This window comes from Carettochelys insculpta, chromosome 14 (genome assembly GCF_033958435.1).
Source record: "Carettochelys insculpta isolate YL-2023 chromosome 14, ASM3395843v1, whole genome shotgun sequence".
Taxonomy (NCBI): Eukaryota; Metazoa; Chordata; order Testudines; family Carettochelyidae; genus Carettochelys; species Carettochelys insculpta.
In genome coordinates this window covers 18,435,256-18,453,962 of record NC_134150.1, presented here as the reverse complement: position 1 = coordinate 18,453,962, position 18,707 = coordinate 18,435,256, and the positions used below count along the sequence as shown (strand labels likewise).

The window sequence follows — 18,707 nt, the reverse complement described above, 5'->3', positions numbered from 1 at the left end:
TATCTTACTGTGTATAAATGGTTATGGCCACTGAGGGGAAGAACTGTAAAAAAGCCACTTGTAACTCTATAGCCCTGGGGTTGGTTCTGTGCTTGATCCGGTGTAGTCTGCTGGAGCCTAAGAACTAGCAATGATTTGAAGGGTAGAATACATCGGTTGGAGATTGTCAAAGTACAGTGGGGCTGTGTTCACACTCTTAGCATGACCACATATCCTTTCTGTCAGTTTCTGATTAGGGGTAGCATAACAGATGGTTATGGTGGTTCTACGCCACCTAAGAATTTCTCCTTGGTAGAGGTTTTCCAAGCTGAATGCTTGTTTCTTTCTTTCTTTGGGACAACTGAATGGCTGTGCAGAGCAGGTCACATGCACTTAAGTTCCTAATTGGATTTCTATGTATTTTGCCCCTGACAAATCTGAACCAAGGCCTCCAAGTTATTAGTCTCAGTTTCACACCTATAGGGCAAATCCTGCCCTCACTGGTATGGGTGTGAGGAGTCCTAGGCAACCAAACTGATGGGGCTGCTGCACTAGAAGTGTGTTGTGGTGGGGGGGGGCATGCACTGCACCTCTGCAAGTTCTCTTCACCCTATTGCTGTCATAGAGTGGCTCTGGCTCCATTGTAATTTCATGGTGTTAGAGTATTCTTTCCCTCCCAGACCACTTCAGAGACCAGCCAAAAGACTTGACTTGGGTGCTAGTGACTGGTTTTACCTCATGAGTTTCTTAGAAAATCTTTAAATAAATTCACACATTTATAAAGCCTCATACAACTTCAACAATCACGTTTAGCCAGGCATCTTTATTAAACTGGGCTTATTCCTTGGCAGGCTCCCTGCTCTTTCCCCAAAATGCCTGTCAACATGTGATCATTATATTAGAAATTCAATTCAGATCTGGGCTCTTGAGTTTTCTGGCTCAGAACATACCGGGACCTAGAGAACCTGAAAAGTTTGAAGTAGGTTGCTGTTACTCCTAGGAGAGTTCTGTACCAGTATGCACAGGCAGAATTCATATTTGGCATAGAATTCCATGCCTCCCCTCCCACTGCCCCAAGGTCAAAAAAACCATTCTGCCTAAGAAGGGCTGTAGTTCCACCTTTCACCAAGCAGAGGCCACGAAGCCACTGGCACCAGAATAGCTATGCACAATTTTAATTTTTTTAGCATGGATTTCTCTCCTGCTACCTTCTCTGGGGCATTTCAGATTGCATCACTAATCCTCACCCCCAGCATTCCCTAGCTTATTTCAAGGAGGCATTGGTGCAGTTTTTCTTCACTACAAACAACAAGTGCCACTTATGCTTGAAGGGCACTGTCTCCTGGAAGTGTGCTCTGATGTATTTTCAGCATTACCTGATAGCTTTTTTTCTTCAGGAAATAATTTAGGAAGATAAATGAGGCCAATTACATTAATGTATTATTACAGTTGCTTGGTAAACAAAAGGTTTTTTTTTTTTTTTAAACTATGCAAAGTAACGGCTTCTATGGCAATGTGAAATCACTAAGGCATAAATCTACTGGTTTTCCTCTTGTTTTTCTACATCTGTTTATTTTGTTAAATGTTACATAAATAAAGAGGATGGGCAGAATGGCTATGCTAACATTGCTGTAGGAACCTTACATTTTGCATCTGAGTTTTTTTCTTTTATTTTATCTGACCAGTCTCAATGTTGCATTAATTTAGATTTTGGCATTTATTGCGTTCTACACTAATGTCTTCCATTAGCGTCAGGCATTCTCAAACAGCTTGTGCTTCGTCACAGTGTAAAATGTTGCTTTAGTGCCACCTGCTGGTACATTGCTTTTATATTACTAGCAAAAAAAGACAAAAGTGAAAGAAATGAAATGAGTGTACTAGATCAAACAAAAACCTCACAACTCCAGGGGCATATTTGCCATTAGGGAGCTATAAGAAAAGTATTCCAGTATAAAGGCTCTAATGCTGAATAAAGACATCTGTGCTTTGAGTTTTATAGAAAATTATGATGTTCAAAAGGGAGATATTTCCCTACTCTGCTACTGCAAGGAGGATGAGCTTGAGGCACAGTACTTCAGACTCCAAAGAGATGTCTGCTCAAACACAGCCCTTAGCACCAGGTGTCTGGGAAGCCCAGAGGTAGAGATGGGAGGGAAAAGTTTTTCCTACTCTGCAAGAAAAATCAAGATTTAAAATGCTTATCCTTTTCTGCATTGGAAAAAAACCATGAGCTTTTATAGTTTTGTGCTTGTTCCTAGAACACCCACTAACAAGAGCTCTCAGTGGGGATATGAGAGACCCTGGTTGAAGTCCCTGGCCTGAATTAGCCATGGCAGAGACTTTTATGTGGGTTGCCCACATCCTAGGAGAATGCCCTAACCACCACGTTACTGTGTATTCTGGAGTGCCTGCCTCTAGCAGAGAGGGCTGCACCTGAAAGGCCAAAAGGCCTGTGGGTAATCAGACTCCACTCTGTTCAGTTAGCCCAGCTGTGGTGTAATTAAGCATCAGTTTCCCAATCTGATGGATCTAGACTAATTAGGGTCAAGCGATAGCATGAAACAGCTGGTCTCTTAAAAGGACAAAGAAGGCTCAGTCTGGGTGATGGAGAAAGCTGGCTAGTATGAGAGGCAATGCCTCCCCTTGGTCTTAGGGCTGACTTCTCCCCTCTTCCTATCCCTTTTGACAGTTCTTGCAGGCTCCCACAGCAAGCTGTTGCAGGTTTGTGAGTTTGCTCCCAATTCTGCCCTGAGTGGATCTATTAACTTAAAAGTGAAAAACCTTCCAGCTTGCCCAACCTATTTGCATTACATCAAACCTATGAAAGAGCCATTAAGTGGCAATGAAGCCATTTATCAGGCATGTGCTAATCCAGAGGTATATTCTGTCACTTTCTGAATCTACTGACAAAACCAGTGCATTACTGCCATAATTTAAAATTTTCTTTACAAGTTTCATTAGTTTGTTGCTAAAGATTATAAGATCACATTTCTAAAAAATCCATGCATAGATATTTAGGTGCATAAGATGAGTATTTATCTTTAGCCTTAAAAACTTGTATCTTCAGACATAGTTTTTTTAATACATTCTTTAAAAGATCACCCATATCTAAAATACACATTTTAACTACTATCACACAAAACTTGTTTCCAAAGAATTCCTGTCCATCCCTGCTTTCCTTTCACCTCCCTGTTGAAAAGAACCCTTACAGGGACAACATCCCTTTTCTTCCATATAGCTGGACAAATGAGTTCTCTTTTCTCTATTTCTGACTATTTGATGAGCTAATTTTAGAGAACTTCCCACCAAAATCAATACCTTAGTGTAAGCTATACAATCCTTCATTAGGCCTAAAATCTTTGGAAGCGTATTTTAACATAAGCATATGGTGAATTTCATTAACATTTTTATTATGTTGCTCACACAAAATAAATTAGTGTTTCCTTTGTCTAAACTTTATGACTACACTAAACTGCTCTGATTAATTTACAATAATTTTTGTTTCAGTGCATTAAACATAATTTAGAATGATTATATTATGAAAGCTTAAGAGTACATTTAAAATACAAAATCATCTTAGATGCACTGATTAAGAAAGTGCAAAACCTGAAGAGAAGAACTGCATCATATATTCCATCTTATTTAGTGTTGTATACAGCAGGACAGCTGATTTGCCTTTACTTACCAAGTTTTTGCAAATAAATCTCTGGCAACACTACAAGGTATATCAAAACACATGGCTGACATGTTTTTATTCCCAAATTTAGTGTTTATAATTTGGTACCTTCTGCATGTCCATGCTTCACAATCTGGGCATGGTTAAAAATGGTCCATTTTCTTTAGAAAGAAATTGTAGAAGAGTGGGTGGTTTGTTTTCAAATGTCATTTTCAACATTTGGGTTCCAGGATTTGGCTGGAAGGGGTGAATGGTGAGAAGGAGGGAAGAGAAGAGGGAGACAGTAGGTAGGGGGCAGGGCCTGGAGTAAGGGTGGAGTATACACAAGATCACAGGCTGGGAGAGCTTAAATGATTCCTTCCATATGGTCACTCAAAGGCTAGGTCTACACGGAGATGTCCTGCCAGCAGCTTCATGCTAATGAGCAGTCTCGCAGTTGCAAATGGCTGTCATTAGACTATTCCTGCAGCTCATTAGCATAGCCGTGTGAGATCTCGCTGCTGGCAGAGGGTGCAGCTGGCAGTAAATAGGCAGTGTAGACGTGCCTCTGCCAGCAAAAAACCCCTCTGTTGTCCACCCCTTTTACCTAACAAAGCTTCCCAGATCTTAGAACAATTTAAACACCAACTAATTAGTTCATACAATGGCCTACGTATTTCACTCCTCCACAGCTGCAGAATTTACCACGGGAAGCACTTCCCACTTCAGAAGCTAAGCCTTAATTAAAAAGAAAAGATATTTCCAGTTCTTTCGATGGCAACGAGAACCCTGAAATTATGTGAAAAATGTAAAACAATGCAAGGTTGCCTGCATGAGTCCAGATAACCAGAAACAATAACTCTAAGCTGTATTCATCTTTGTAAGATATTGACCATAAACCCTAACTATGACACTTAAAAGGAGTTAATTATTTCGCTGATCATTATAGCAAGCCATCCTACTGTCATTCATGAAGGTTGTGTTTGAGCCTGAACTTAGCACTTGAACCTAAACATTAATTATCAAACTGTACCACATTCTCCATTTTTATTCTATTGCCCTGACACATCATTCACCAATCACCAGCATACTAAAAACAGAAAAAAATTGTTTATGTTAGTTTGTTTGTAGGATTAATATTATCTCACATTTATACTTATACAAATTTATGCTTCAAATATACTTCACATTGATAATTACTGCCTTATTAATAATAATTGTTTTAATTACCTGTAGCTGATGAGTTACAAGGACTACCGTTTTTCCTTTAAGGGCCTCTTTTATGCATTTCTCAAAAATGTATTTTCCAACATGCGCATCAACTGCCGATAGGGGGTCATCCAACAGGTAAATATCTCTATTGGCATAAACAGCATGAGCTAAGCTGGCTCTTTGCTTCTGGCCTCCAGAGAGGTTTAGGCCTCTTTCACTTATCTTTAAATTGGAAAAGATCACTGCATGAATTTACTAGTTATTTGATTTTTATACCTATTATATGGTTGCACAAAACTTTAAGAACATAAGAATGGCCATTACTGGGTCAGACCAAAGGTCCATCCAGCTCCGCATCTTGTGTGTCAACAGTGGCCAGTGCCAGGTGCCCCAGAGGGGGGTAGACCGAAGACAGTGATCAAGCGACTTGTCTCCTGCCGTCCATCCCCAGCCTCTGTCAAACAGAGGTCAGGGACACATTCCCCCTGGCTAATAGCCTTTTATGGACCTAACCTCCATGAATTTATCTAGGTCTTCTTTGAACTGTCTTATAGTCCTAGCCTTCACAGCCTCCTCTGGCAAGGAGTTCCACAGGTTGACTGTGTGAAAAAGAACATTCTTTTAGTAGTTTTAAACCTGCTGCCCATTAATTTCATTTGGTGTCCTCTAGTTCTTATATTGTGGGAGCAAGTAAATAACTTTTCTTTACTTACCCTCTACACGTCACTCATGATTTTATATACTTCTATCATATTCCCCCCTCAGTCTCCTCTTTTCTAATGTGACAAAGTCCCTCATCAGCCCCCGTGGGTCCCTGCGCTTCCTGGCAGTTTCTCTGTTGTGCCTCAGAGACTCACAGAGACCCCTTAGCTGCCCAGGCCTTTCCAGGGGCAGGAGTGTCCGCTTAGTGAGCCATCCTCATCATAGGCAAGTCCGGAATGGGGAGGATAAAGCCAGTCCCCTTGCAGGCCTGAGCCTGCTCCAGTGGAGTAATCCCTCTGGGGAAGGGTCGCTACAAGGACAAGAAGCAACTGGCAGGGCCTTCACCCCTGCCCCAAAGTAGCAACCTCACCCTGGGCCACTTCACCCACTGCTTCCCCATGGTAACTGCTCACTCCACTCCACTCCACTCCACCTTCCAAAACCCTCCCCCCTGCAACCAGCTCAGGCGAACCTTTTATAGGGAGTACAGGGCCTCAGCTGACCAATGACGGCTGATTCCTAATAAAGCCCCAGCTGGCTCAGAGAGGCAGGTATTTCGATGGAATGCAAAATGGATAATAAAAGGAGCAAATTTAAATGACATTAGCATTGCATCACTTCATTCTAGCCAGCTTGTGATAAAAAGGTTGGAATGCAGATGACAGACATGGAAAGGGAAAGAAGAGGAGGACTAGTGGAAAGGCAAGACCAGACACAGCCTCAGTAAAATTACGATTACAGTAAAGGTATCTCTGTTACAGAATAAGCGACCCTGAACTTTGTAAACTCACCCCATCAAAGCTACATCTAAGTTTCGTGGCTTGTGTCCATTTCGACTTTCTAGTAACTTTAGTTCTGTGATCCTCCACAGTGTTAGGTCCAGGAATCAATTAAATGAACATTCTTAAAAGGGAGTGTCATTCCTCTAGTGGAGTGAATTCTGACAGGAAGGAGCTTTCAATGGATGAACCTCGGTGTGCTAATCCAAAGGTACTACAAGACCACTTTATATGGTCATGATAAGAAATTGCCCCAAAGTATCTTAATTTTAAGCAACAAGCAGTCCTGTAGCACTTTAAAGACTAACAATTTTATTAGCTTTCATGGGTAAAACTCACTTCTTCGTATAGCTCTTGTCCATGAAAGCTCATGACTTAATAAATTTGTTAGTCTTTAAACTACTACAGGACTGCTTGTTATTTGTGAAGCTACAGACTCAGGTCTATCCCTCTGAAACTAATTTTTAAATAGTATCTTTCAAATACAAAGTCTAGTAAAGCACTCTGCAGTAAAGATCAAGTGCTGGCAGTGCAGTGATTAGACAAATATGACAACCATATTACACACTGTAACACCTCATTCACCATTTGAATCTGTTTCACTGATAGGTAATTGGAGCAAAAGGGTTATCTTTTACTTTTTAAAAGGGACAGAAGTCAGAGATGGACAAAGGAATGTGATTTAACACATCCTCAGCATATCCACCTTTAGCTATACTGTGGCCTCAACACTCCAAAAAAGCATTCACATTAGTGTGAACCGAAATCTGAATGCATGCCTCGAACCTATGCCTTCCTTTATCCTGACATACAAAATGCAGTCATATGAGATCCATTAAAGTGTATACACAAAGAAACTTTCTACAGCAGCTTATACAATTGATTCAGAGTGTCAAGTGGTTCAAAACCTGAGGAGAAGGTTATTGAGGTCAGGTGATACTGTTTCTCTTCTCTGATTGGATCACTTCAGTGACTAATCAGAACAGTGTAAACTGTGAAAATTAATTTTACAATTTGAAATTCAAGCTGTTTGGCGAGTTGGTAAGTTGAGTTACTTATATCTGTTGAACACATAATTCATAGTTTGTACAGTGACTATAATATTTGCAGTGTGTATTTTGAATTTGCAGATGACTGCCAACTATAATTTTCAAACCAAGACAATAATGAATAATTTAAAGTAATGAATACATTTGACAATTTCATGATTTGTTCCCAAATAGCAAGCAAACATAAGAAAAGATAAAATCCATCAGTTAAGCTATTACAATTTTTGATCATCCACACTATCACTTAGTTTCCTGCACCAAAACCAGAAATCATTTAGAAAAGTGACTGACTAAAGAGAGGTAAGGAGGTAAGCTTTCATTGCGGAAAGGAAATCTATATTATCTAAATCATTATTTCTCAACTTTCTGAGGTTGGCCACCCTTGATTTGAAGTAAGCATTTTCATGAGCACTTTGCCTTTTTGATGTCTTTTTTAACCTATCATTTATGTGTGTGTGTGTGCTTACTTGCTTGATTGTTTATTTGCATGTTTGTTTGAGGAGGTTGACAGAGAATACTTGACCTTGAAGTATTTGATTTTATTTCATTGTGTAGACGCAGCCTCCTTCCCATCAATTCAGTTGCAGTCAGGGGACAGTCAACGGTGACTTGGTTGTCATGGTAACTGTGGCCTGTGATAACTGGTTTACCTCCAGACAACCATGACATTATTACATTGAAGGATCCCAGGAGGAACTGTAATGAAAGCTTGCTGAGTTCTTGTGGACTTGTCCTATGGTAAGTTACACTGTTTTTTTTTTCAAACAGTAATTGATATAGTCTCAAATACAAAACTACCTTTCATGTATATGCCTTACATGCTTCCTTCAAACTGGAGGCTGAGTTTTAGAAAAAAAGTTGGAAATTATAGGTCTGAATCCCAACTCGGTTTTCACTGTCACACCATTTAAAAAGTAATTTAGAAGTTGAAGTTAATTATCAACAAGACATGTTCCAATTATAGTTTAACTCAGTTCTTTTCACTATATTGGTCAAGATGGAACTTCACAAAGCTAAGGAGGGCATCAGCTATAGCCTGAAGAAAGCTATTGTGCAAGTATTTCAGTTAAATCATACAAAAAGGGTCAAACTAAAGCTTGCACAGGCAAAATCTGGTATTTCTGAATTTAGGAGAGCCTGACTTTGTAATCTTTTAATCCTTTTTAGTCTTAGCTCTGTACTTTTTAGTGGTTTTTATGGTTTAGTTTATTGATGAGTGATCTTAACAAACAAATGACTCTTTTGTGGCTTAGTTTGAATATATTCTTATATGACTTATTTACTTTTAGCTACATATAACTGTTCATAATCTAAAACAAGTATTCTTGGGAGTCATTTTCAGGAAGTGTTAAATGGCATTTGAAAAGAATTGGGGAATTTGATATACTACTTGAAAAGTTGCTGTAATATGTGAATACTCTAGGAAATGGTTATTAAATTTCTTTTTCCGATCTTCTGATGTCCTTATGGTTTCATAAAATAGCTCCTTAGCTACTTAAGGAAAATAACTTCTTGAATTTTAAATACAAACATGTGTCTGGGATGTCTAATGGAAGCATTTATCTGAAATTTATAGACAGGCAAATTCATTCAATTTCCCACATGGTTCAACTTCATGAATTGGCAGGTTTAAGGCAGTAGCACATATTGAGTGAAATGAACACCTGACAGGCCTGGCTGCCCACCAGCATCTAGCCAGATTTGGCAGGTTAGATATTTAAATATTTGTAATAAATAAATAAATAAATAAAATGTAGGGATTCCTTAACTATTGTCCACAAAAGTATGACTGAACATGGCTGGAACTACACAGTCATTATCTATACAGAAGCCACTTTAATTAGAACTTAGTGACAGGAATGTGCTGGTTTTATGCAATGATATAATTGATAAGTAGCAGAACTGCAGAGGAATGTTTACGCATATTTACAGGTGCTCTTATTTTCCACATTTTCCCATAATTCTTTGGTTTGCACTCTCCTAATTTAGTTCTTTGTTCCCATTTTGGATTTAAAAAGCCTCTTCGCACATATTAAAAGCATCCTGTTGTGTGATGTGTGGCCCATGTGACTATAAAGGAGAGAGGCATGTGCATTGGAAATATAACAGGTTATCCTGTACTTTTAAGGGCCATATGCCTGGGTTGGGCAGTCCTGTTCACTATTCAAATGCAGCCACAAAGGAAATATGTGTTCCCTATTAAAGAGCTGCAGGAGAAGTGGGAGAGCTGAGAGAATCTGCAGGAAGGGATGCGCTGGGGGAAGACCTGCTAATTCTGGTTGGGCAGACAGCCCCAACTGGAAGTTGTGTTCCCCTTTTGTGACTTGTTTAGTCAAAAAATTGAACAACTAGGGAAGGGCTAAAAGTTGTGCACAAAGTAGGCATACCCAGCATGGTACCATATGGGATTTATATGTGTAAAAAATACAGGTTTGGGGAAGGAAAGTACATTTTATATTCATGCAGTACTAAAGGACAGGCATTCATATATCATGGTGATGAGTACAGGATGAGTGCCGCCTTAAATTCTAATAGATAGTTACCTATCAATCTGCCTGTAAAACAGTATCCACCACATGGGAGTACTATGTTGTTTCTCTGCAGATGGATTCTGGAATTAGTTACTTGAACTATTGGCTCAATAAAAATATTTATCCACTCTTCGTATCCTGATATAAACCACTGAAATCAACTCAGCTAGCTAGTTACCAAATGTTGCTGCTACTCTGTGAGAGAGTTATGAACAAATAATTAATTGATAAAACTGCAATAATTGGGATTTCAACTAAGGGTGCTTAAACTGGTCAATTGTCTTTCAGAACAAGGCTTAACATTTGCTTTTTGTAACAAATAGTTTCAAAGGGAGAGGTTATTCTGGACTTGTTCCTTTTTACCACACAGAATAGGTGGATTCAAGAACTGTAAGTATCAGAGAGGTAACCGGGTTAGTCTGTAGCTTCAAGAACAAGAGGTCTTGTGGCACCTTATAGACTAACAGATATTTTGGAGCATAAGCTTTCATGTGCAAAGACCCACTTCATCAGATGCCCATGAAAGCTGATGCTCCAAAATATCTGTTAGTCTATAAGGTGCCACAAGACCTCTTGTTGTTCTCAAGAACTATAAGTGAGCCACAAAGTAATATTGACTGCAACATAATTAAGTTCAAAATTCTAAGAGGAGGAATCACACTAAAAGCGAGAATGCTGAGACCAAAATTTAGAAAGTGGAATATTTTTAAGTATAAGAAGAGGATGAATGGTGAAATTAAGGGTAACAAGTTTAAAGTTGATAAAAGACTAACAAAGAAATTTAATGACCTAATGGAATGCATTGCCACAAAGTATCAGTGAAACCAAAATCTTATTAAGATTCATAAAATTGATTACACATTTCTATGGCTAATGACACAATGAGATAGGAATGAGAAATGGACATTACAGTAGTATGTGTAATAAGAAGAAATCTCTACTGCAATTTTATAGCATCTCAGTCTGAGCTCAGCGGGACTGCGGCAGGCACTTGTCAACAGAATAATGCAGGATACCCTTAAAATCTGCAAATGAACTGACATTGTGCATGTAGTAAATATACTGTGAAACCATGGTAAGGTATTCAGATTACAGTGATGGGTAGAAGGATTCAGAACATGTTTCTGACAAATGGAACACTGCAGTTAGGGTCCCTGTGAGGAATTCAATACTTTAATAATAAAAATTACTTTACAATTCTATGGTTTTATCATATGTAGGACATGGAGATTCTCTATATAGGAATCACTAACTGGCCTTGAACTCTTCGTAGACTTTTAACTGAAGCTCATGTTATATGTCACCAGAAAACTTATTTAGACTTGCAATAAAACATTGGATTTGACCCATACCTTTCATGATTCCATAATTTAGATGAGACATTGCTTTATGAAAAAGAAAGATTAATGTAGCAGACTCATTTGGCCTTAGGCATCCATGGGATCCTCTCATCACAGGCAATTAGTTAGCGTAATGTCTTTTATTGCCTGCTAATTCTTTAAAATTTCATCAGTAACTGTGCAACAAAAACTTGTCTCCGTTTCCCATACTTCGCTCATAAGAGAGAGATAAAATAGGAGTACACTGAAATTAACTATTTCTGCCCTCATCTCCCTACAGCCATGGAGCCCCTGCAAATTAGAGTGAGAGATCTAGGGCTATGCAAAGCTTAGCATATTTAAAGCTGATCTCAATGGATAGCCTCTGTTGTGCCAACCACAAGGATCAAGTGGGTTTAGGGACAGAACCAATTCCCAAAGGATCTGCTACCACTGAAACCTACCCTTCTCCCCTAGAAAGCATGCAGGCTATGGGAAGCAGCTGGAGGGGGACAGCCTCCATAGCCTGCCCCCAAGACAGTCAGCAGACCACAGAGAGAGGGTAAGTGGAGGGGGACATCTGGAGAAGGAGCATCCCCCTGCAGCCTGCCACTCCAGACATCCTGCAGACCAGGGGGTGAGGAACAGCTGGAGAGGGAGTAGCTCCCTCAAGTTTGGCTCCCCGGGAGCAGCAGATGGAGAGGGGAAGCCCCAGACAGCCTGCAGACCACAAGAGGGAGTGCTGGAGGCCAAGGGCAGCCCCTGGAACTTGGCCTTACCTGGACAGCCTGCAGACTTAGGAGGGGCTGCTGGAGGTGGGGACAGCAAGAGGAGAGAGCAGCCCCCAGAGCCTGGCCCCACCAGAAGGTCTGCAGACTACAGGGGGTAGCTGAAGGATGACAGCCCACAGAAGCCTGCCCCTCTAGGCAGCCTTCAGACCCCAGACAGGTAGCTGGAGAGGGGGCAGCCCTTTGAGTCTGGTTCCACTCAGACAGCCTGGAGGCTGTGGGGAGTCAGCTGAAGAGAGGCTGCAGAGGGCCAGCTGGAAAGGGGCAGCCCCCTGGATTCTGGCTCCCCCCATAGACAGCCCACAAGCTGTGGAGGGGCTGTTGGAGGGCAGGGCCACCCCCAGAGCCTGGCTCTCCACCCAAACAGCCTGTAGTCTGTGAGGAGTAGTTGGACAGGGGGCAGCCCCCAGAGCCTACCCTGACAGGCAGCTTGAACACTGGGGGGGGCACTGGAGGGGGCAGCCCCCCCAGAGCCTGGCACCCCACCCAGACAGCCTGCAGGGGAGGGAGAGACCACTAGAGGCAGCTCCCAAAGATTGCCCTACCCTGAGAGCCTGCAGACCAAATGGGGGCCACTTGGGGCCCATGGTGAGCCCCCCTAGCTTCACCCAACTTCAACAGGCTACAGGCCATGGGGAATGGGGCTTGCTGGAGTGAGAGACAGCCCTGAGAGCCTGGTCCCCTCCAGACAGTCCATAGGCCACAGGGGGCACTGGATGGGGGGCAGCCCTCCAGAGCCTGCAGCACCCCACCAAATAGGCTATGGGATGGAGGGGGCCACTGGAGGCTGGGGGTAACCTCCATAGCACCACTCCCCCAGTGTCAAGTGGGGGGAGCAGCTGGAGGTCAGGGTCAGCCCAGAAAGTGCTACTCCTTCCTCCCAACAGGCTGCAGTATGGAGTAGCTACTTCCCCATGCAAAGACCCTGGAATGGCTGCAGGTGTGGGGGGCAGCAGCAGCAGCAGCAGAATGCTGCCCCCCTCCCAGACAGGCTGCAGGATAGGTGGGGCAGCTGGAGGCCAGGGCCAACCCTCAGAGCCCTAGCTCTTGCCTGACAAGCACACATCCCCGGATCTCTTCCTCCCATGTCAGGGAGTGCAGCTCTGACCCTTCCAGAGGAGTTACTGGCCAGGGAGTGCTGCCCTGGGCCCTCAGAGGAGCTGCTGCTGGAGCAGTGCCATCTTTACCACCATGCTGGCCTCAGTATCCTCCCTGACATAACACACCTTCTAGCTCCCCATTCTGAGACCCCTGCCCTAATTTCTGTACCTACCTGCCTTGTCTTCTGCACCACCCCTTGCCTTGAGCCCCCCAAATCCTCTGCCCTAAGCCACCCACCTTCTGCTCCTCCTCACCCCTGAACCCTCACTCCAGCCTTCAAAGTTTTCTTCATTTTTGAAAAATACTATCATTGAAAAATGGCATGTGCATTTTTCATTTATTTTCAAAAATGACTTCAGTTAAAGACCCAGGCAACAGTAGGTACATCTGCTAGTGTATGGGTATTCTTCTTGGAATCTGAACATATTCTTGTCATTATTATGCTACTCTTTGCACACATAGAAAGTGAAGTGGGCGAGTAAAGAGCTCTGCCGAGAAAATAAACCAAGGAGAAACCCATTTTTGTTACTTGTTCAAATTGTGAGAACAAGGAAATGGGGGGGGGGGGGAAATTGACTGTTCTTCCTAATTTTCTGCAATGTTTACTTAATAGTGGCCATTTCCTTTAATATTTCTGTGAGTAAATTTCTCTTCAAGAACATCTAACTTTGGAAAAAGAAAAAAAACAAAGGTGTGTGAACCCTTTTTAAAAGGTGAACAGATATTTTGGAAGGTTTTTGACAACATTTACCCAACTGTAGTCCTGTTCTTTCCTGTTTGTCTTCTGTGTCATTTGTCATTTTGTTTTGTCAACATAGAACAAACAAACCTTGGACACTACAGCTCAAAGTATGTTACTGTACATGAAAAGTAATTATCTGGAACAGAAGAGAGCCTAATAATCTTTTCTAGGCTATTTCATTAATATCCATCAAAGCAGAACACAGAAAATAAAATAATCATAAAGATAATATAAAATGTTTAACAATATTTAATACAATTGATTGTAAAATAGTCCATCAGTACGAAATTACTTACTGGTCCTAAGGCAGATATGATAATGCTAATGACATTTGCTATCACATTCACCAAAATTCTTGTTCTCTGAAATTTAAGAACTATTCTGCCCAAAGAAGCTTTTTCAGGCCCAACTTTTCTAAGCTCTGCTTCCCAAAGGAGTTGAAGTCTGGAGAAAAAAAAATATTCCCCCATGTAAGTAGCTGAAGGTTAAATAAAAGGCATAGAATTGCTTCTAACCCCAACAATTTACACAAAATATATGTGAAACTGCAACTCTAATAAAATTAAAATTCATTTCTTCATCCTGTCTACCAACAGTTATGCAAATCTAAAAATTATACAAATAATATTTTGTAGGTCAACAATTCATGAAGGGGACTCATCATTCAACATGACTGCTCTAAGGAAATTATCATACTGAAAACATTAATATTTGCAATCTGTGGACAGATATACTTGTTTTCAGCTAGGTCTAGGTAAACTGAAATGGACTAGTTGAAATAGTTTTCAAAATCTCAGGAATTAATTGGTTGCATATGGTACCTGGGGTGCTGACATAATGAATACTACAGACACTACGTCAAAGTTACATAAGTGTCCTTAATATATTTTTCCCATTAGAATTATGTGCAAAACTTACTAGTTGCTCCAAAGGGCTTTGCAATGTATTTAGGCTCAATGCTCTACGATGCTGATATTCTGGTCCTGATCCAGTAACGCATTTAAACACGTTAATGTATTTAGCTTCATTGCTGGACTCGGGCCAGAATGTTCAGCACCTGTCAAGATTGAGCCTTTCAGGTCTGTTTCAAATCCAATAAATGGAAAGACTCTCATGTACTTAAGCAGGTTTTTGACCAAGACCATAGGAGAAGAAGCCTTGTCTGCCATATAGAAGGCTAACATTTAGGGTCAAGCTCTTGATTTCAACACATCTAGGTCTTCCCTGGGGAGAAGCACCCCCCACCTCAGCTTCTTGCAAAGTGGGATCTTTGTATAAGATATGAAAAGAAAGAAGACATAAAAAAGTATAAAGGAACGAGAAGACTATCAAGAAGTTTTGTTTCTTTCTCCTTTCTAATTCTTTTTCAAAAACCAGTCCCAACCACTTGTTTTCTTCTGTTCCTTTCTCTTCATCCTTTTTCAAATCATTGTTTTATTGTTTTCTATCTTTAAGATCTTGTATTGAGTCAAAGAGTACAAAACATGCAAAACATTTTGCAGCTAAGCCCTGCTATTCTATATTGTATCTAGTGAACCCGGGAGGTCCCAAATGATGACTCTCAATAAAGATCACCTTATAAGGAAGAATCTTACAACAATTATACTGAAATTAAAAGAATCCTACCTTTTTGCATTTGGCTCTGAACTATCATGATACGATAATGGAAGTAAGGTGTCCACACTAATATTATGTCTATATCCTGTGACCAGCAAAGATGAAAGCCAAGAACATGTAGCAAATGAGACCAGTCCTGCATCATCCGTTGGGTTAACAGAAGGTCTACATGGAAAATACAACTATTAATTCAGCATTCAAGTTAATTTCAAAGTTGTCTCACTGACCTTACAAATGTTAAATATAGAAAATTTTGTTCCCTGAATCACATAAAGACCTTTTCATACTGTTAGGCGGAAACCAACATGCATCCCTTAATGAAGTGATAGTATGCATACACGGCCTATTAATTAATGATAAAGTAAGGTCTCACTGATGGGGTAAGAACCTAGTCTGTAGCTTCTGAAGCATCCTGTGTGCTCTGCTTCTGAGCTAAAAGTCAGCTTCATTACATGAAGTCAGCTGGCATTTGCTGCATTTAATCAGAATCCTCCTGAGATAATGCTGCAGGGCATACCCAGAGCATCAGAGAAGTCACTCATCCTAGTTTTCAACAATGCCGAAATGTCACGTTCTGTCAGTTTAACTCAGTTCAGATTATGCCTAAAATTTATCTTGGCAGTCTATCAACCCAGTTAACCAACTATATATAAATCTCAGAGGGGTAGCCATGCTAGTCTGTAACTTCAGAAACAACACACTGTACTGTGGCACCTTAGAAATAAACTGATTAGGTCATGAGCTTTAACAGGTTTTACCCAGGAAAGCTCATGACCTAATAAATTCATTAGTCTCTAAGGTGCTACAGGACTGCTTGCTGCAACTAAATATAAGTAAGGTGCAGATAGTAGTTCATAAAAAACATAGTTAATGAATTTCAGGTCTTCAAATATATTTGAAATAAATGCAGGATTAATATTTGGGGAGGTGAAAGGAGCTAGGGGCTTCCTGAAAAATAAATGTTAATCTCCATTAGCCATCAGACTATGATTTTCTTTCTGTAGATTTTCTTTCTATATGTTATATATCAATTATGAATAAATGTGACTTGCCTTGCTTTGCGACGGACAGGAATCATCGTTTTTAAACTAGGTTCATATTTGTAGTGAAAGGTCCTTCCACCATCTCGTAGATCTAGATCAGGTAGCAGATAAGGTGCTGAAGTAACCATTGTCCTGGACTGCAGATACCAAGGATCCATGTGCTCAGTCAGATTTCTATTTGAAGTAAAAATTTTAAAAAGAGCATGTTAGTATTAATTACTTTTATTTGAGTAACATTTTCAAATACATGATAAAGCCCATAACCATTTTCAAACCACTACATTACAATATCTCAGCACTGGCAGTAAAGCTAGAAAGGATCACCACAGTTATCAATTTCATTCCCTTGCAAACATTTTTAAATATACCTACAGGTGCTCTCTGCCCCTTCATAATGCTCCCATCACCAAGGTAACTCAGTAACCAGTTGTATGCAAACCTAGAAGCTGTCCAAAGCCTTTTGCCTTTGCCTTCTAATGTGTAGCAAAACCCCATTAAATCACAATACAGTGAACACCTGCAGCACTGCAGCTCTCAAAATTAGGTCACTTATTTTTGGTATCTAGCATGGCTGTAAGTGCTCAATTTTAGGTGCCTGTGCTTGAAAATGTGAGTTTAAGAGTTTAATTGAGTTTATGGTCAACCTCTCTAATACTGTTGCCTCTGTTGGCAATTTAGAGTCTTATCCAAACCCCACTGAACTAAAAAGGAAAAAGCAGTCATGTAACACTTTAAAGATTAACAAAATAATTTATTGGGTGATGAGCTTTCATGGGACAAACCCACTTTTTCAGATCATAGCCATACCAGAACAGACTCCATACATAAAGCACAGAGGTCCAAAAATTGTTATCGAGGTTGACAAATCAGAAAAATTATTATCAAGGTTTGCAAATCTGAAGAGCAGAGGGACAGCATGGGGGCCAGAAGTTAAGAGTTAGATAAAACATCAAAGCATGTAAAAGAGTCCTTATAATGGGTCAGGTAATTGCTGTCCCTGTTCAAACCATGTGTAAATGTGTTGAATTTGAATATGAATGTTCATTCTGAGCATTCCCTCTGTAGATGGTTGTTAAAATCCCATTTCAGTAGAACACAAACTTTCAGGTCTTTAAGGGCTTGTCCACACTACCTCCCTACTTTGAAGGGAGGATGGTAAGTAGGGTGTTAGGAGTTTATTAATGAAATGCTGTGGTGCATATGCAGCACTTCATTAAGCAAATTCCCCCCTGCGGCAACTTTGAAGTGTTAAACTTCAAAGAGCTGGCTCACGTCTGGCTGAAGCTCACCCACCGGTGCTTTGAAGTGCCCGGGCTACTTTGAAGTCCCTTTACTCCTGAGGAGTAGGGATATAGTGTAGACACAGCCTAACAGAATGGCCCACTCCATTAAAGTGTTGGCTGACCAGTTTGTGTATTTGGACATTTTTGATGTCTGTTCTATGTCCATTCATTCTTTGTTGAGGAGTGTTTGCAGTCTGTCCTATATATATGGTGTGTGGGCATTGTTGGCATATGATGGCATATATGATGTTAGTTGAGGAACAGGAGAATGTGCCAATGATTCTGTAATTAATGTGGTTAGGTCCAGTGATGGTATCTCCAGAATAGGTATGTGGACAAAGTTGGCAATGGGGATGGTTGCAAGGAAAAGTTCCAGGATTAATATTATTATGGTGTAGCCTGTGGTTGCTAGTGAGAATCCTCATATGTTTGGGAGGCTGTCTATAGGAAAGAAGACGCCTGTTACCTAGCGCCTTGTGGAGTGTGGCATCATGATTTAGGATAAATTGTAGGTTTTTAATAATGTGTTGCAGTGGTCTGAGCTGGGAGCTGTAGGTAATGACAAATGGTTTTCTCTTATTGGCTTTTTTAGGCCTATCTTGGAGTAGCTGGTTTCTGGGTCTTCATCTGGCCTTGTCGATGTGTTTTTTTTAGTTCTCTCGGTGGGTAATTCAGGTTTATGAATGTTTGGTAGAGATCTTGTAGTTTTCGGTCTCTGTCAGTAGGATCAGAGCAGATGCGATTGCATCTCAGGGCTTGACTGTAAATGATGGATTATGTCATGTGTGCAGGATGGAAGCTAGAAGCATGTAGGTACGTGTAGCAACAACTTAAAAGTGTCAAACTTTGAAGTGCTGGCTTGTGTGTAGCCCCGGGTCAGGATTCAATATTTTGAGGAGTAAAGGGA

The 18,707-nt window shown here is 40.7% G+C and overlaps 1 protein-coding gene across 1 annotated transcript in view; it reads right to left on the bottom strand.

Moving 5' to 3' along the window:
• ABCC11 (ATP binding cassette subfamily C member 11) overlaps positions 1-18,707 on the bottom strand; it is a 92,107-nt gene that overhangs the window by 62,633 nt on the left and 10,767 nt on the right. The window contains 4 exon segments of the mRNA XM_075009128.1: positions 4,865-5,068; positions 14,142-14,301; positions 15,484-15,639; positions 16,527-16,691. Coding sequence (XP_074865229.1) covers positions 4,865-5,068; positions 14,142-14,301; positions 15,484-15,639; positions 16,527-16,675 — 669 coding nt within the window. The 5' untranslated portion in view covers positions 16,676-16,691.